The sequence below is a fragment of the Lutjanus erythropterus genome, chromosome 4 (assembly GCF_056507025.1).
Source record: "Lutjanus erythropterus isolate fLutEry1 chromosome 4, fLutEry1.hap2, whole genome shotgun sequence".
Taxonomy (NCBI): domain Eukaryota; kingdom Metazoa; phylum Chordata; class Actinopteri; order Lutjaniformes; family Lutjanidae; genus Lutjanus; species Lutjanus erythropterus.
Window position 1 is genome coordinate 23,911,325 of NC_139320.1, and position 20,880 is coordinate 23,932,204.

The 20,880-nt window shown below is 39.2% G+C and overlaps 1 protein-coding gene across 3 annotated transcripts in view; it reads right to left on the reverse strand.

Moving 5' to 3' along the window:
* LOC146328383 (cell adhesion molecule 2-like) overlaps window positions 1-20,211 on the reverse strand; it is a 226,221-nt gene extending 206,010 nt beyond the window's left edge. For all 3 annotated transcript variants that reach the window (XM_084717392.1, XM_084717391.1, XM_084717390.1), the window contains exon 1: window positions 19,862-20,211. In XM_084717392.1, the coding sequence (XP_084573518.1) occupies window positions 19,862-19,922 (61 nt within the window). In that variant the 5' untranslated portion in view covers window positions 19,923-20,211. The remainder of the gene's footprint in view (window positions 1-19,861) is intronic.
* Between the last annotated feature and the right edge of the window lie 669 nt (window positions 20,212-20,880).

The following is a 20,880-nucleotide window of genomic DNA, read 5'->3' on the forward strand; positions in this document are numbered from 1 at the left end:
ATCAGCATAAATAAGAAACTGTTTACACACACCAGGCCAGATCTTGATCCCCTTCTGATATAAGATGGTGATTTTAAAAAATAAAACAGTCACACTGGTGCTCCTAGTTATAAAATTTAGTCGTACAGTCTCCAAAAATGGTCGTAAAATGTGACCAAACGGTCACAGTCTGGAGCCTTAAATTGGTTCCCTACCCCCGTCTAGGACCAATTATATGACGCTTATGGATTTATACTCTGTCATTTTGACTCTACTGAAGACACAAACTGTCAAACAGTTAGTCCTTGTGCATAATGAAAAGTAATTTTAAGAAGCTGTTTGCTCCACTTTCACTAACATGAAAAAAATAAATAAAAAAATGTGCGAGATTGTCGCACAATAACGGCATCTTCATTCTCTGAGTGGTTACTTTACTTGCAGAGTGGAGGCACAGTTCATGCCTGCCAAAACAAACCAAACTGAAATAATAATGCCTCAGGGTTGGAATAAACTGCTCCAAACACGCTCGAACACACCCTCAGAATGCCACGCTCATGCAGCAGTCAGCAGGTGGTGAAACACTTTCCATAAAAGACAACTCCCAATGTAATGCAGTCTCTTTGAAGAGGAGGTCATCTATCTTTACTCATTTTAATGCTCGTCTGAAGACGGTGAGCTCGGTGAAACTTAGCTTTATGTTTAATTACCTTACAAATCTTAAGCTCACACAAATCTGTAAAGAAAAGCATGTTTTTTTTTCTTAAAAAAAAAGAAGGCACAAACCAACTGAATCGGAGTTAATCTATGAACTAACAGTGTGTTCTCACAAGTAATGCTTTAACCTTTATTTAAAAACTGCAACTCCTTTTAAATTTCCCAGTCGTGGCAGGTGAAGGAAACAGCATCTTACATTACACCATGACACTTCTCTCTGCTATTTGCAGTTTGTGTGCCTTCCTGCTTCACACCTTCTCTTCCTTTCCCCTTCTTGCTCTCAGCTTAGCAGCTTTAAGGCTCTTTTTTTTCCAGCAAAGCATGCTCTCTGGCTCTGAGCACTGGCATCTCTTGCATCGGTATGCAGCTCCCGTACAGACTGCTGATCCCTCTTTATGAGGACATGAGTTTCAATGCTTTTATCCCCCACCTTCACTTGCAAATATGCCTGCATTCAGTATCTACACTCCAGCTTTAGAGACCCGTGGGAAGCCTTTAAAGAGGAAGTCAATAAAAGGGTATAAACATGCATGAGCTTAAGTTTGTGCTTTTCGTGTCTTTATTCCAAAGTTAGATTTTTGGGATAGTGATGGAGAACAAAATCATTTTCAAGTTGTTACACTGAAGCAGATGCAGATTTTTAATATTTCTGTTTTTTCATTGCCTCTATAAAACAAACTTTCTTCACTAGTTGGGAGAAAAAAAAAAATTGCGATAAAACTGTTGCTCATTTTTAAAATTAAGGATCCTCTGAGCAGTGACATTAATTACCTGTTTAAATGAATTCACCACATTACCCTTGTGATGAAATTTTAAATTTAACATTTGTATAAGCTTGAGCAGAACTGGTTAACAGAATACCATCAGTGGGAATACGCAATTAAAAACTGATCTGCACAGAGTGTATGTCTGGTTGAACGGTTTTGAAGAAATATTTAATTGCAATTATTTTAATTGATACTGCAGTTGCGATATAGAGTATGATCATTTTTGCATCATTATTCTCATTTTCATTAAAAAACATTATGATTATAGTGTCTGTACCAAATAAAGATGTTTTCCCTGGTCTGTAGAATAAGCCTGATCAACGTCAGATATCCAGTTCTGTACTGGTCATATTTACATGCATGCTCTGCACAGGAGCCATGTCATGTGCACGACAACACAGACAGTAACGTCACTGTCTTATTAAACAACACTGGTCACATGCAGCATGTCATCAGTGTTAAAGAGGATCAGTAACCTCAAAGAACCAGAAAGAGACAGAAACAACTGAGCCAAATACATTAAATGTTTCTTGCTCTTTATGATAACATTTTATTAGGAACATATGATTTAACTTTATTTCATTAAGGAACAGTTACAAAAATGTTTGCCTATTTTGTTATTTCTTGTTCTTACAATGAAAGAAAATTGGGATCAGTCAAGAAAATTGCTATCGGTGCATCTCTAATTTAATTTTACAATGGTGTTTTGACTAGAGTCCAACCAACACTGGACTTTTCACTTTATACAGTGTATAACATACACATATAAACATTTGTTTGTAATGATCCCTCAGAAGTGGTGTGTGTAATGTAGACAGGATCATTTACAGTTTACAGTGAAACAGTAAACTTTCACTGGTATTTTTAATAATTATGAATAAATATGAATAAATATGAGCGCTCTAATTCTGAGGCACATTTTGACTTTAACAAATATTGCAACTCTTGTGATATTATATTGTGATTTTGATAAAAATGCGATTACGTATATTATGTTGGACATTTTATACAGGGCAGACTTATCTGCGACTTTCATTCTTTAAAGCAGTGCACATTTTAATGCAGCATTACATAAAGGCTACACAGCATCATATGGATCTTTCGTCTGTCCATATACTGTGATATATTACCATGGACAGGAGAGAACTATCATGAATAGCTGTGTTTCATGTGTAGGATGCTCCTCATTGACAGTCATACACCATTATTTCTCACAGATGCAGCTGTTAGCTTCCTTTAAAAACCGACGAGGACTGCTTCTATAATGTGACTGAAGATGCTGTTGCATGTTTCTGCTGCCTTCAGACAGCATATGCAGTGGGAATTAGTCTACTGATAACTACAAGCAAGTTTGCTCAATAAAATTGTCAAATTTAATTGCTGTAAGAAATAAATAGGTTGGACTGCTGCGATATTTTTTTTTTTTTCTAGGATGCTCTCAGGCACATAAACAGTCACTTTACTTATTTTGCAGTGATAACAACACTGGGGAAAAAAGAAAAACCAAAAGCACATGGGAAAATGTCAGGAAATACTCTGAAATACTGCCAGACTTGAAGACACTTTTAATTAGCCTCCTCTTTGTTAAGTTTTACAGTGCGTGCTCTTTAAGTTGGCATGTTTTCCCCAGGTTCCTGCGGGTTTCCTCACAAATTTGCAGACATTAAAGTCTGAAGTGGACTGGAGGCACTGAATTGTCAGGCAACATGAAGGTTAGTGTCTGTCCATCCTTGTCCTGAATCCTGCAAAATGAATGCAGGGAAAGACTGCAGCTCCTCGTGACCCTGAGAAGAACTCAGTGAGCTGAGAATGTGAATGTTTTCATTTTTGCTCCAACAAATCATTTACAAGCCTTTCTCGCGAGTCAACAACCTGTTCTTAGCAGGTTTTCTTTCCCATCGTTTTTATTTATTTTCAGGGTCTTTAATTTTGTATTGTGCACAAAGCATATCCAATCATATAGCCATAAAATGCCAAACATTACCCTGGAATAAATAACTACATTTGCCGTGATTTGCTGCTTACAAGTCTATGAAAATGCATGACTTATTCCAGCAAGCTATCAAATTTCCAAAGATAGTGCAACAGAGCCTCCTTTATCTGGAGCTCAGACGTCCAGCCTGACTGCTCGACTGAAGGGGCTTTATGAGCACAGCAACCCAGAGATGCAAAATCCTATTGACTGTGTGAGACTGATGGAATTCTGTGTTGACACATAAAAATAGAAACATTTAAAACCAGCAGCCAGTGAAAGTATAAACAAATTACAACAAATGGACTAATATCAACAACAATCAGTTATATTTTAAAGGTATAATACGTCACATCTGAACATTAAAATGTAAAAAAAAAAAGACTTGTTAACACATTTATTCATTGCTGTTTGTGCTTTGTTCTGTTTAACAATGAGGACAACAACTTCCATGATTCCACACGACTTCTTGTTGTCATCAAACACTATTGTTTCTTATTATTTTGATTGAGAGACCCGTAGGAACAGAAATCACACACTATGTGCCTTCCTGACATTTTACCAGGGTATTATTACAGTATTGTGGCAGTATTGTGTAAAAGTCGTGTAAAACAACTCGACTCCACTGCAGATCCTCTCTCTAGGTGGAGATGACTGTCAAAGAGACGCTATTCCTGCGGTGAGGAAATAACACACACTTAGGAGCTTCTGCTGCCTTTATTTGCTGACAAACTCAAACCTAAACTGTACAACTGCTCACATTTCCTTCACTCATCGCACATTCACTGTCACTCTCTGCCATAACAGACTGTTAAGAGTCTGCCACTCGCCCTCTCTCACGCTCGCTATAGCTACGAGCTCACTACTAATATTGTCATGATACTAGAATTATAATTTTGATACAACACTTTGAAAGATATTGATACCATGGGAAAAACTGTCTCAAAATTTAGGGCATACATTTTTTGTTTTTCATTAAAAGAAAAAAGAAAATTACATTACTGTGAGAAAGGAGGAGGAGAGGCGATCATATGGGCACCACAACAGTGGCCCACTCACAAAGAAATCAGCATTGAAATCATTTCAAATATTTTTGACAACATAACTCACTATGCTATGCTCCAATGACCAATCTGTAGTCTGCAGTGTTTGCAAGGTTTATCATGGGGAGTTCACCCCACAGCCATTTTTCATTGAGTCCTTGCATTTCAATACATCACTTCAATACTGCATCTCAGTAAGTTTAACAGAAAGAGGAGTGTCTGTATTTTTGATGGTACTGAAAATAATACCATTGGGATTTCTTAAAGTTGAGCTGAAATGAAAAATGCATTTTTTTTTACATCATATCCCCAAGCACCTAATTAAAAAAATCTGCCTTTTTTAAAATCCATTGCTTTATATTATTTATATCATGACAGGCAGCTGTCGATCAGTCAATCAGCAATCAACTCTCAGCAGCGTAAAGCACCAAAGCCAATTTATTAGTCAGTGTACGAGCAAAAGTATGACACAGCGGTGTGTCTTCTAAGATGTCATCCCAATACATGTTCTTGTTGCTAAAGTAGTTAACTGTTAACCACTTTAAGCTTGGTGAGGCGTGCAGCTAACACCGAGTTGGCTGACTAAGCACAAGAGCACCAGGAGCCAAATCTGGCAAGAAAACCACCTTTGACCTGCATTCCAATTAGTTAAACCTCTGTCAGTGTTTGGTTCCAGCCTCGCAGCCTCCCTGTCTGGGAGGAGACAGCAGCCATACAGCTGCTGCAGTAACTGTGGGGCTGGGGTGTTAACTGATGCAACAAGTCCCTCCCTAGTTGCCTATTTTTCCAGGAAACATGTCGACATGTGGAAATAAATAGCACTCTGGTTTCCATGTTATGACGCCTTTAATACCCTGATATATCATAACACCTTTAAGCCTGGTAGCCCCGAGCCAATACAGCACATGGTTACATCCCATTCTCCATCTCTCTCCTGTGCTCTCTGTCTGTGAGAGCTCCAGGAAAAGAGACACACACTCACACACACACACACACACACACACACACACACACACACACACACACACACACACACACACAGGCAGAGCAGACTGAGAATCGCATTGTTTGTTGTTTGCTTTGTTCTCGCTAATGGCACTCACTTAATTCACTCACTATGTCTCTTTCCATCTCTGTAGCTGGATGAATCAGGGAGGATGGGCCAACTTTGAATGATGCATTTACAAACAATGAAGACAAAAACTCCCATGATCCCACGCTGCTTCACAAACGTCATCAAATATCATTTTTTGTTATTGTTTAGATTGAGAGAGCGGCAGAAAGGACATGTGCTTTAAAACAAACATTCAGAGGATCAGAATGCTACTTACAAATGAAACCGCAGAAAGGAAATGTTATGTGAATAGAACATACATCAGTCACCACATCTGAATAAAATATGGACAGGCCGATACTTAACAAAGACTGTCCAGCTCATCGTTCCTCCTGCAGCTTTGTTTGTGCTCTGGCAAAAGAGCCTGACATAACTCAAAACAAGCATGGTCACTTCTGGTCAGGCTGCCAGGTGTTTGGTTGCAGTGTGATACCTCTGATAGTCAATCACTCTTTCTGGAAGCCTCCCAAACATGCACAGCAGAAGCAGAGAAGGACATCTATTATGGCAACCACATAATGATGCTCCCAATATTTCATGGTTAACACTCTGCACTCAACACCTCCCTGACATACACACTTTGTTTATTTATTATTTTTTTTCTTAGCGGAATGAGGACTACTTTTGTGAGGGCGTCTTCCACTATTGTGATAATCATCAGAAAGGCCAATGAACATATGATAAAAAACAAAGGTGACATAACTGGTGAAAAAAAAAAAGACAAAAACAGATTACATGCCCGCTGGGTCGTGGAATGGTGCATGGCTGTCATTTCTGAACAAAAAATATTAACTTTGTTCATAAAGACTGCAGCATGAGGAGAAAAGCGAGATCATCACACGGGCTAAATGAGATTCAGAGGCTCATCCATAGTCGGGCACAAAGCCCACTTCAACAGAGATGAGGGCCAAGAGAGATTGGTAAAGGTCAACACTGCAAACGGGCATAAAATGAAGCATAGGCTTCATTTCGGGAACAATACTAAAATGTAGGGAATGCATAAAGCTCTCACAGAGCAGACGCCTACCACCTTTCCAACAGTAGAGCCAAGTCTCATTCATCAAAACTTCAATGAGAAATGTGCTTTATTACATTCTCTGCAGATTCACATAAGGTAGGAGTCCATTTTTAGATTTTTTTTTTTCAGGTCTGTTTACAGTATACATCCAGCTGCTTTTTTTTAGAGAATATTGTTTTATGTTGAGGAGTTTTAAGACTAAGACAAAATATATTTGCATCATAAAAATAGTGAAAATTCTGCAGTGTTTACAGGATAGTTTATATTAAGTGGGGTTATACGATTGGAGAAGCAGAGAGAAGCACCAGCACGGAAGCTAAGCAATGAACTGCTGTAGACAGGGTCAGCAACAAAATATTACTTATGCCATTTAAAAGGGGGCCTATACATATATATATGTATATATATGTGTATAAATATATATATATATATATATATATAAACACACATATATATATATATATATACTTGTTTAAGCACACTATATTTTGAATACGTGGGTACATATCTGACATACGCCGTCAGATAGACTTTTCCAACAGGATAGTTCCATAATATGATCCAAATATCACTCTGAACCAACCAAATTCCACAGGCAAAATAGGTCATTTTAGTTCACAGGACACAGGAGTTATCGGTCTACTGCTGCCTCAGTCTGTGAGTTTGTTTGTTATTGTGCAACTTTGGTGTTTTAAAGGGTAACTGGAATCTACCAAAGTGACACAGAAACACAAGCAAACTAACAGATTGAGTCAGCGGTAGACCAGCAACTTTAGCTTGTTCTGCAAGCTAAAGGAAAAAAGGGAAAAAATAGCGTACAGTTTTTTTTAGGTAGACCTGACCCTGTCCAGAGCAGTCCATTGCTTAGCTTCTGTCCCAGTACACGTCTCTGTTTCTCCAAACTAGGAGCATGCTAACCGCCATCTACTGCCGCCAATACACTGATAAGTACCTCATACAACCCCACTTAAAATAATCCAGACTATCCCTTTAAGACATTATCACATTAGTAAACACAGTGTGTTTTGACATCCGGCTGTTTTAAATCAAACACTGTCTAAAAAGATAAAGTATAGCCTACAGGGTTCAATGCTGAAATATTCAAGCTTTGAGTCACTCCAGTTTGCATTGCTGTCTGAAAAAGTATTTATTTATTTTCTATTTCTATTACTTGTTTGACAGCCACAGTGTAAACACAATGACTTAGAGCTGCAATAGTTCAAAATATGTTTTTATGGTTAACAGAAAGTTCATCTTGGTTGTTTATTTCGATTGTTAATAAAGAAGGTTTATCCATTATTATATTAAAAAAAAAGTTATATTATTGTTTATTATTTGCTTTTGCTTTTTTTCTCCATATGTTTGAGCATTAATCAAAGTCAATTTCATGTATGTAGCCCAGACTCACAAAACACAATTTGCCTCAAGGGGCTTCAGAGGGTGTTGTGAAATACATGTGCATTCCGAACAGACTCACAATGAGCTGCATCACAAATTTCCAACTGTTTTAACAATCAGCCTCCATTCAGAGGAGGTTTGAATCAAAGTAATTACAAATGAGAATATAAACTGTGACGTCCATCTCACACAGATATAAAACTTGAAACACACAGAAGCTCTGCCCGTGTTGTTAACTCGGTATCTGCTGCTACCTGACGACATGATAAATGAAACACTCGGCTCGATGGCTTTCAGCTTCGCCGCCGAAATATTGACTCGGCTCTCCGAGATTAAAACACATTTAAATTATGTTTTACAGCGGATTTCCCCTTTAAGATGTGTGAACACAGGTGGCTCTTCAGGAGCCGGTGAGATGGATGTAAGCACTGCTTTAACCACTTTCCTGCGTGACCAATTGTGGCATTCAACTTATCACAAGTATCTTGAGACGGCCTCGGTGGCGAGCAGAAACATCTCTTAACCTCTTTAGCTCAAATATGGGTAAAAATAATCTTTAATGGTGTAATTGCCCTCACAGTCTATCATCTTCATTGCTGAGCTTATACCCGCTCAGAAGGGGCATGGCGTGTAACAGTGCTGTGACAAAGAGCGTGGCAAAGGGAGACTGACAGCACGCGGCGGCGTTGGGGCAGCGAGCAGCTAATCTTTAAGCCCGTTCCCCACTTGTCTGAGCACATTTGCCTCTGGCTCGAAGCTTATCCCTACAGATGTATATCTGTCAACAGAACGCAGGCAGGGCAGCAGTGGCTCTTTTGGAGCACATTTGTCCCCTTTACTGGATTATTCATTTGCAGTGGTAGACGGCGCCGCACCAGAGTTGGCACTTGGCAGCTGGGAGACATTGTGCAGGGATAAGCTAACCCTCAGTGCGAGGAAACGGGTATCCTTGAATGTAAACCACCTCCCTCTGCCATACCTAGCCTTCAGCTCGGCCAGATTATTTCCCGCCGCCTGATTATTCCAACCCACAGGAGATGCGCCCATGCATACATCTCCCAGGCTCCCCGCGTCTCACAATATGTGACATTTTGGGGTTCACTTTCGCTTGGGCCCAATATGTATTCAATTCAAGAGCTGAAACAGAACTCCATTTTCACATAAAAGAGCTGAGAGGAGATCCACCAACTGTCTCCTATAGTTCACTACATGACAAATCCACTGTGCAGGTAGGACAGTTATTCTCGTCTGTGTTCGCTGTCTGAGTGCTGTGGAAGCTGCCGCTGGGCTCAGAGCTCCAGGGCTGCACAATTAATCAAAATATTATTGAAATTGCAATATGGTCAATTTCAATATCCTTCACCACAAAGGAAATCATTTAACCAATAGTAAAGACTATAAAATAGAGCCTGTAATACTCATCTTGTGGCCCACCTGGTAGCATGAAGATTTTCTAGATCATTTTATCTGATAAATAACATGTTTACTGTTTGTTTATTAACTGGCCCCTGGCCTTCTGTCATTTTGTGAAAGTGGCCCCCAGGCAAAGCAAGTCGAGTATCCCTGACTTATAAGATCCATGGCAACTTTCCCACCTGGACGCATCACTGCACTTTCACATTCGAACGCCAGGATTTCTCAAAATCCAAAACAATAACTCCTCTTCAACACTTGCTGCTGTAGTCGAGACAAAACGCACAAAACTAACGCATCACTAGATCAGTCTCCCATGCACTTATCCAAGCACAAGCTTACAAAAACAGCTACGGTCTGAGATATTTTTTTCACACATGCACCAAACACTGGAATGAGATCCCATATTATGTTAGAACAATAACCTGTGTTACACAAACAGGCAGATACAACCACTACCTGGTGGAAGGATACAATTGCAACCACTGATTTAACCCAGACTATCTACTCACTTAATTTAAGTCCGTCTGAGTGTCTGGGTCGCTGTTTATGTCATGTTTCTGTTTTTGTTTCTGTTTCCGTTTCTATTTTGTGATTTTGTCTTATATTTTCTGCAAAACAGGAGCCTGCTGTAAACCAGTTTTAACTGAGTCAAGACTGTAACTGATTTTACCATATGTAATTTTCCTGCATAATAATAATAATAATAATAATAATAATAATAATAATAATAATAATAATAATAATAATTAAATCACAGAAGCTGAAATTGTTATGATAAAAAGTAAGAAAATGTGTTCATTCAACACCAACAAATGTCACATAATTGTGTTTTTTCATATTTTTCATATTTTTCAAACTGTTATTCAAAAGCGATCATTCCTAATAATCCTGAATCATATTACAACTGCAATATCTGTCAGAATAATCACAATATATATATTTTTTTTTTGTGTGCGTGTGCAGCCCTGCTAGAAATGGCTGCTCTTCACTGCAGCAATGTGGTTTCTGCTCCAGACAAATTTAAAAAATAAGCTAAAAGGAGACACTCTTGATTTTAATCCTGATCCTCTGAAACGCTGCTGCTGTGTTTAATTTTGTTTTTATACATAATGAATATTTTACACTATTGTTAGTCTGAAAGATGATTGGATTTTGTGACATCCTACACAGAATCCTAACCACACAGTATGTATCCAGACCTTGTTGAAATTCATATACATTCAGTTTATTTTACTTATCTGATGGAATTTCCATCCTAGTGACTGCAAATGAAAACATTTAAATAATTCAAAGCATCTTATAATACATATTGTATGCATTAATATGTATGTATGCATGTATTGTACAGAGCATGAAGCTTTGATTGGAATTCCAGGACAAACACTATGTACAGTACAGTATGTGTTTCAAATACAGTGTGGCCTTCCTGCAGAAAGACACAAATGAAAACTAATACTGTAACTGTAATACTGTAACTGATACTGTACTGTAATACTGTATGAATATCATTCTTAGGGCTGCATCTAACAATTACTTTTAGTTGATCAATCCGTTGACTGTTTTCTCAATTAATCGATTCGTTTTTTGGTTCATAACATGTCAGAAGATTACTGTCACTGACAGTCATTTTGAGAGCTTTATGAGACCTTAAGTATTGTCAATTAGTTCGGTGTTCTGTCACATGTAGTTTTACTTGATTGGATATTTTTCTGACATGTTTTGATGATTACAGCATTTTTTATAAATTCAATTTCAACAGCCTGGCATTCAAAAATGAGTACAGCAGTCCAAGTACGAGCCATAGAATGTATATTACATAGACTGAATCCCTATTTAATGTACGACCTATGATTGAAGCGAGCTGTTTCCCCCGCCCCCTCCTCCCCAGAATCGAGGAAGCTCAGGCAGGCTGCAGGAACACTAAAAAAGGAGCGTAAGACGAGCTCAACATTATATTTTGACAATGACAAGTCCTACGCTGTGAGTTGATTAACTGTTTATAAATGTCAGTTGTCTGTCAATGTAAAGGCCACATTCTGTAAATATTTGGTATTAATTTGAACTCTAATAAATGTGAAACAATGGCAAACAAAAACCGTCGTTCTGCACTGGAAGTGGAACTTGTTATGCTTCTTTAATCTTTGATGAAGTATCATGGTCATTTTATGTTTTAGTAGAGTAAATATATTACAGCTTTCTCCATTAATAATAAAAGTTGGGGTCTTAACCCTCAACAGTGGAAGGGGCTTCTCTGAGGCCAGTGTTTAAAGGAAATATCAAATATTTTTCAGACACTTTGCATTTTTAATGACATGCCTCAATTCCCTCCCCAATCAGGGATGAAATTTTTCATTTACATTATGAGGGAATTATTCATCGTCAACCTCCTTGTCTCCTTTTGTCTGTAGTTTTGATGTCTGCGGGTTTGATACCAGATTAAATGCTGTATAAGAAAGAGAGCCACTTTCATTTATCCTTCGCTTTGCCCTCCTCATTACTGCCCCCACACGTTATGGTCAAACACACACACCAACGCTCAAATGTCACCTGCAGGTTGTACTTGCCAAAATGTCTGACGAGATAAGAAATGATGAAAGGCTCCGTGCTCAAACAAAAGAAAAGTTCCCTTGGAGGAATGGGAGCTTTTCTGGACTCCGTAAGAAGAAAAAGTGATGAAACACTTGAGTAGAAAGAATGTCAGAGTGAACCAGAGGAGCTGCGGCCGACAAAGCAAATGCATATATCATAAAACCCACAGGTCTGCAAAGAGACGCAGCACATGGCTAATTAGCATTACTAGCCTGCCCGCCTGCTAACCTGCTAACCGGCTGTGACAAGTCTGTCAGGTGTCTGCATTAAGCTGCCTTTGGTGAAATATATTGTGATGACCGTGATGCAGTGATACAGCAACACCTCACAGGGTGACATAAGTTCCCACTGGTGCACAGACGGACACAACAGGACCTCCTACTCAGAGCAGGAGCACAACAGAGAGGAGAGGAGAGATATACAGTAACTGAACATGAGAATTAATCTTTTCTGTCACTACAGCATATTAAACATTTAGCCGCTGTAGCTCTCCATAGGCTGCAGCAGCAGATAAGAGTCCAGCAATGCATTTAAGCAAAATACTAATAGTGTAGTTGTTCTAAGAAGGATGAGGCTGCATGAAATGACTCTGGGCATTATGGAGCATGAACAGAGCTGCTGAGACTGAAGTCTTGTCTACAGTATCGCTGCAGTGTGTGCGATGCGGCGCGCAGCAATTTAACTGTCGATTAAGCTGTGATCGCACACAAGATGCATGCACCTTATTACCTTCGTAGAGGAGGTGATGTTTTCAGTCCTGTCTGTTGGTTTGTTTGTCTGTTAGCAAGCACAAAAACTGTTTACACGTTTCAATGAAATCTTGTGAAAGGTTAAGTCGCGGCCTGGTGCAGAGCCAGATCGAGATGCACGTCAGCAGTTTATTAAAAGGACTTGTTAGCACTGCAGGAGAGGAGCTTCTTTGAATATTTGCCACAAAACACTGCTCTTATTTGAAAGGAAGAATCTAGCTCATTATGTGGGGCTAAGACTAGATATTGTCTTAGATTTTGGATGTTGTTATATCTTGATATGACATAAATGTCTTTTCCTTGTTTAAAAAGCTGCAGTACAGTAAAGTCATGTAACTAACAAGACTGTTGTAGCTGTTCTATTATTTGTCTTTACTCACTTAGTCATTCCATCCATCTTACTGATGATTATCAAAAATCATCACTGTGTTATAAAAAGTCAATTATTACTTTCCCCTGTACATATTATTTTATTAGTGGTTATCACATAACAACAAAGACTACAGTAAAGTGTGATGTTCAATCTAGAGCTGCAACATCTCAAAAAATCTCAGAAAGTCTCAGAAAACTATGAAAAATGTCCAACTCAGTCTCAGGTGATGTCCCCAAATGCCTCATTTTGTCAGTCTGAAACCTAAAGATATTGAGTTTAACATGGCAGTAAACTGAGAAAATTTTGAAATCTCCATATTTGAGAGGCTAAAAACAGCATTCTGCCATTTTGCATGAAAGATTACTTTAACAATTAATCAATAATCAAAATACTTGAATAGATGTGTTGTTGTTGTTTTTTTACCACTTGCACGGTCAAGCAAATGAGCAGCCAGATTTACTTCCCTGACATGGTGTTTAACTTGCAAGTGATCCTTATTGTTGAGCCCTTTTATCATAGGCAATTTATCAATATTCCATCCATATTGTGAAATGAGAGTACATAGTCTTAATTTTGGATATGGTTATATAATGATATGACAGAAGTGTCTTTTCCTGGTTTTAAAGGCTGCATTACTGTAAAATGATGCAATTGCCTGTTCTATCTGTGCTGTTCTTTGTCTTTACCCTCTTAGTCATTATATTTACATTACTGATGATTCGGATGATCAAAATCGATAGATATCAAAGTATTTGGTCAAAAATATTGTGATTACCCAAATATATTTAGTTAACTGTCACAGAAGACTAAATAAACCATAAAATCTTCACATTAAAGAAGTTGAAATCCCTACTCAAACTGATCAACTGACTATCAAAATTGTTGGCCATCAATTTAAGAGTTTACAACTAATCAGTTAATTGTTGCTGCTCTAATTGTGATATTTGGTTTTGTCCATATTGCCCAATCCCCGCCACATACTGCTGAGTAGTTTCATCACTGCACCATATTCTACAAGATCATCATCTGTTTGAACTATTTGAGAATTTACAGTGTGTTATTTTAGAGAAAATGTATATATCAAGATATATATATTGTATATTGAGATATTCTGTATCAGCCATGTCTCCCAGCCCTTGGGTATATCCTGATTCCAATGCAGATAATAAATATCTGATCATTTTTACATCACATTTTGTAGGATTGTGCAGCCTCATTGGAGATGTGTGGTGCTTTTCCACCCAGACTTTTGGGGCACTGCCCCAGGCACTCCTACTTCATGTGTTCAAACTTAAGGCACATAGCATAAATATTTTAAGGAGCCCTTGAAGTGGGCACTATCTTAGCAGAGCTCTTGGACACGATGATAAATCTCTGTGCCTTGTTCTCGCTGGCAGGATGTCATGAACCCAAATCTGCTGCAAAATGGGCTAGCTTTCTGCTGTCCATCTGACACTGATACCACTGCTCTGTTAGCTACTGATGCTAATAGATTTATAGCAACAAAATCATATGCTCATCCTTGCAACTTTTGAGCTCATTGTACAGTATTTATAGATAGATTATAGAGCAGGAAAAAGATCATTTCTATTCACACTAATAATGTCCAATAAAGGGGAAAAAGCAGACATTAACTATGCTGTCCTTTCTAAGAGCAAACCACCTCAAGCCTGCAATAATGGAAAACTCTAAGTTAGACTGTTGGTATTTCTACCCTAATTTTAAAGCCATGATTTGCATCTGACATTTGAATATAAACATGTTTCAATATTTTATTCATTATTATGAATACTTATACTTCAGTCTAGATGGAACTGAGATGGAGCGTCCAGGCGGGCCCACACCAACCTTAAAGAACCAGACCGGAGGCTTTCCATATAGTCCATTAACTCACATGCAGTATACAACTTCCTACCATTCTCCAAAGCTGTTTCCCTTCATTTCCGCACAGCTTTAAAATCGTCCTGCAGAGACTTCAACGTGCTTGAAGTGATAGTGCAGATTATTTGATGTGGGGTCGAATTAAGTACTTATCGATAGTCAGTGTATCAGCTAGAGTAGATGCCAGTCCACACGCCCCAGTTTGGAGGAGCAGCAGGAGTCCAGGTGTAGGAAGCAAAGCAACAAATTGCTGTGAGCAGCGTCGGCAACAAAAGGTATTTTAGCCAACTTTGTTATTGTGTGACTTTGATGAATCTGAACCATTAAGTCACAGAATAACACAAACAAACTAACAGATTGAAGCATTCATACACCAACAACTCCCATGTTCTACAAGGTAAAATTACTGATTTTGCCTGTGGAGTTTGTTTTATTAAATAAATAAATAATATCAGGTTAAGTGAAGGCTATATTTAGAACATTTCCCCCTCTTAATTTTGCTGTCAGGCAGCCTTTTGACAGGAAATCACCGTTATATAAGCTAAATATCACTCTCTCCAAATAAACCAAACTCTATAGGCGATATCACTAATTTGACATTGGAGGGCATGGGAGTTGCTGGTCTAATGCTGCCGAGATCTGTACATTAGTACTTTGGTGCTTTAAAAGGTTAGTTTGGATTAACCGAAGTCACACAATAACACAGACAAACTCATAGATCGAAGCAGTGGTAGACAAGCAACTCCTGTGTTCTGTGAGGTAAAATTACTGATTATATCTGTGGAGTTTGGTTTGTTTGAAGAGCGATACTTGGCTTATATAATGGTGGTTTCCTGTTACAAAGATCTATTTGACTGCAAAAAAAAAGCGGTGAAAATATTCGAAACAGAGTGTAGACTTAAACTAATATTGATTTTTTTAGGCAGACCTTTTGCAAAGTGGCTAAAATGCCTTTTGTTGCTGACCCTGTTCACAAGCAACACATTTATTAGCTTCCGTGCTGGTACTCCTCTCTGCTTCGCCAAACTGAAAGTGTGTCAGCTGGCGTTTACTGTAGGTAATACACTGATCATCCCCAAGTACCTCATACAATCTCACTTCAAATAACCCAAACTATGCCTTTTCCCTTTTTGTCTTATAATGCTTTGAAAGCAAGAACTGTCTGGAAAACTCTCCCTTTTGGGGGTGTTCAGTCTGCGTTCACCTTTTATTTAAAGTTCACATTCCCATCCTTTTAACATCATTGATATTTACTTTTTGTAGTGCATAGCTTTTCTTGCAACATAGCCTGTGAGTGCACACGGAGTATATTTGCATGCAGCATCGAAAGGTTTTCAAAGTCAGGTCCAAGTATCTGAAAGTTAAATTCCACACATTACTGACATGGACTGACACTGTAGTAGCTGCATGGATGGTAGAAAACCATACGAGGAGCACTTATGCAATGTCTACAGTGTTCCTGCTGCATGGTTAATGGATGAACCACTCTGCAGGGGGTACGTCTTTAGAGGGCACGGCGCGAGGTGGAGGAGCTGGATATACACACCACTTGATGGCATCTGGAGCTGGACAACTCAGTGAGATGAAACGAACATGTGGGGAGGAAACTTGCCAAAGGGAAAGACAAGACTGCCAACAGCAACATATATCAAGGCAGAAAAAAATGGTAATTTTATTTTAAAGAGAAATTTACAAGTCAGACTCATAAGATTTAACACCATTAAGCTGCCTATGATTTGAGTTAAACTGAGTCCCAGCTGTGCATTTTCTTTAACAGTAAAGGTCTGACACTTGGACTAAAGATATTTGACGCATGGCGGGACAAATCTGACACTGAAACATGACAAATTTTAGAGGTGACTTTTGATGTGATGATATAACAAGGAAATTACATGAGCAGCCTATATAGACTCACACTATAGGTTTCTTACTGGTTTGATGGTTTGTGTTGGTTCCTTGAGGGGCGCCTCAAGAGAAATAGTTTCGACAGGGCTAGCCTGGGGCAAATACGCAGTGTAGGAAAATGCTTGGGGCACCCAAAATAAGGGAAGGAAAAAAAATTAAAATAATTAACTTTTAGGCCTGTTTTTTACTAATATTACTTTAATAGGCTGCAAGGGTAGGGCTGATGGACGATGCTATCATCCACTGACGCTGGCTGAGCCCTCAACCATCCTAACACACTGATGCTGCTGGTCATCGCACTAATATTACGTTTCTATGTTCCATTTATTATTTTCTTATTAAATCCGCCCAGTTTGGTGAACCCAAAATGCTCAGTTACATCATAGCAGTGTTGCTTTTCTGTGGGCCACTGTGATTGACCATCGTTCAATTGTGCCAATGTTGCCTGCTTCTTCACTATAGCTATAACTAAGTTATGGAGATATGTTATACTGAGATGAAGACCCTTTTAAGCACAGAGATGAAAATCAGATGCTGGCCTGGCAGACATGTGAGACAACGATAAAACAATATCATCATTTATTGTGATGTTTCATCATCATATGCAAGTTTGGTAGACATTGCCCAACCCTATAGACCCCTATCATTTCATGGCGGGGTGGTAGGTGTTTATCTGTGAGAACATAGCCGCTGTGAAACAATCAGAAAATGTGCAATTTCTCTGATTCACTGGCTTTCTCTTTCAGCGCTCCCTCAACTTATTCAGTGTCTACCTTGTTTGCCCATTGCTGCGTTGTCTAACTAACCCAGCGCCATCAACATGCTGGTGTTGTTAAAAGCAATATATCATGTCCTCTGGTGCCCACAGAAGAAAAAAAAAAGATAAGGGAAGGAAAAACAGGAAAAGACAGAGGTAATGTGATGAAGATGATTGATACTGACTAGTGCTTTACTTTAATAAATACTCAGAGTTAACATCAGTTACTCCACCCTTAAATTAATTAGGGAATGTCAGAAAGATTATTGGGTTGTTTGGGGAATAACTTACAAAACAATTAAAAGAAATACTCTTTTTCTTTTAAAAGTTAAAATCAGTAGGATTTGTCTGAGCTGTAGATGCCAGGATGTCAAATACTCAGGTTTTTGGTTGGCAAATTGTCCCAAACACAACTAAATAATGAGAATGTCAATGATGATTGACGGGTATTAAGTTTATGAGAGTATACTTTTTTTTTGTTAGGAAAATGTTGCATATTATACCTTTAAGTGCACAAACCACCCACTGTCCACCTCAAGAAACCAGGCAGACATTTTTATTGACATCTATGTTAAGTTAGCCAACGTTAGCCCTGCTTGTAATAAGTTGGTCAGTTAAAATACCCTCCTTTTTCATACCATTTTGGTTGCAAGCATTTGCGTTTTCATTATTGTCTATTGTAAGGAAACAGCAGCATCATGTCAGGGAAGTGATCATATGTTTTGTGCATGACTGCAACTGCTCTTGCTGTTTGTGTTTAAAAGTACTTTACTTGAATACTTTTGTTTTATGCTACTTTATAATTCCACTCCACTACATTTCAGAGGAAATATTGTACTTTTTACTCCACCACAGTTATTTGAGCGCTTACTCACTTTTATTATTTTGCACAATGGGTTATGTAACAAGCTTTTAAAATGCAACATGTTATCAAACAAAATTAAACCAGAAAGCAGTGTGGTCTGAGTCACATTTCAGATGTCTCTGAGTTAACAATGGCAATTTGTTATGATTCTAGTTAGATTAACTCCAGATCAGTAGAATTATCAGCCTGAACAATAGGTCACTCTCACTACACTCACTCACTATTATTTCCTTTCTACAGTGAACTGAATCAGAAAAGACAAAAAAAATAATAATAAATAAATATAATATTTATATATAATATTTATAATTTATTAATAAATAATACAATAAAAATCCTCCTTCTGATCATGTGGGACAGAATCTTGGTTAAATTGGGGTCAGAGGGGATTCTTGTTCTTTGCTTTGATTTGGGAGTTCCTGACATGAAACCGTCCGACACCCCCCTCTCCTCCTTCACCCCTCCTCCTCCTGCTGTAGGCGTTATGTATCTGCGCACTGGTCGCCTACAGGGCGGTGGCTGCGCAAGCATGTCCAAGAGCGGGACGGTCTGTGGGGAGTTGAGGGGAGTTGTCATGAGGAGACGCTGATGATGCTCGGCTGGCTGCAGAGACAGGCTGCACACAGGCGTCCTCACCTGCGTCTCATCCCAACAGCACCAACTTTGAATGAGCGACTACATGCATACCGACACACACACACACACACACAAACACACGTACACACACACTTACACACAGTGCGCAAACTGGCCGCACAGGAGACAAAAGCTTAACTCAGATGCAGCCACGTCAAGTCACATCTGCAGATGCTCTGATTTAAAGTGTAAGAGAGCCTGACAGTGTGAGATAAACATGATCCAGTCAATTACAGCGAGCTCACAACAAGCAGGACGCACGCCAGTAACCTTTCGTGCATCCCGGTGTCAGCTCCAGGGGACAGAGCTGGACACAGGGGGAGGCTGCAGGAGACTCATCTGCAGCCTCATGTCTTATCTGTCACTTCTATCACAGAAAAGGGCATCATCCAAGTTGTCTCCGACACTAAAACTTGTGCAGCCGCATTCTGCTTCTCATTGCGCCGCACAATTCAACTTCCAGGCATTCCAGCACAGAGAGATCCCGGTCTGGCAGCAGAGACGGCCGAGCTCCGGTCACAACTGCTGCACACACACCTCATCTCCACGGGAAAATCTACTCTGTGTGCGCTGAACTCACGTGTGACACGATCACATATGATCTTTGCACTTCGCGCAGCCACGCACCACCTTCCCGCACACACACACCACGCCCGTCTGTACAGCAACATCCAGCAGCGCTCACCTTTAAACACGTCTGCACACAGGCTGGAGAGGATGAAGATCAGGTGCTGCTTGACGATCATATTCTTCTCTTTTCCTTCACTGCTTCACGTCGACACTCCACTCGCCTCTGTCTCTGTCTGTCTCTTCTCGTCGGGATGGATGCACGGACTTATCCAGGTAAACGGCGCAGTTTGCACTGAGCGGAGTTACATTGATGAACTCTGCCTTTTTTCCAGAGGGGTCCCTGTGTATATATCGCAGATTCCGGGGGCAGGCAGTGGTGCTGTTACTGTAGTGTAGCAGGACGGCAGAGATGCTCGTCGGCAAAGTGCTGCTCCTGTCTCCCTTTATTGCCTTTCTCTTTGACTCGCTGCAGAGAGCAAGCGAGCAAGAGTCCCGCCCACGCTTTTTGACTAATGAAGACGCTTCACCAATGGAAAACACCTAGAAATAGTTCTGATCTCTGCTAAACTGTCAAAACAATTACACCGGCTGACATTAAGGTGACTTTCTTACATACAATTCAGTGGGGTACGTTTGAAATCATGTGACCAATTTTAGGAGGGGAATTTAGCCAATGTCAGAGCAGAAAAATAGGGGAGAGCAGGGACAAGAATAACCTATAACTTTTTTTTTTTAATTTCCCCTTTTGCACAGAGACGCATTTATTTAGAGTAACTATATTTTACTGTGACCAAAATACACACCAAGGCTCAATGATAAGGATTGCCAGCTTGTCCTGGGCAAGTAAACTCCCAGGTTGGGCCAGTAAATCTGGCAGTTCACTTGCATCAACCAGGCAAGTGGTAAAAATTAGTGAAACTATTTTCATAATCAGTTAATTGGTGAGGTATTTTTTCATGCAAAAATGACAGAAAATTCTGTTTTCAGACTCGGATATCAGACAAACAAAATGAGACGTTTTAAGACATCACCTTGACTTTAAAAACTGTGATGGACATTTTTCAGGCATTGCAGCTCTAAATAAAACATGACATTTAAATTTAGTCTTTGTTATTATTTTATAACTGCTAATAA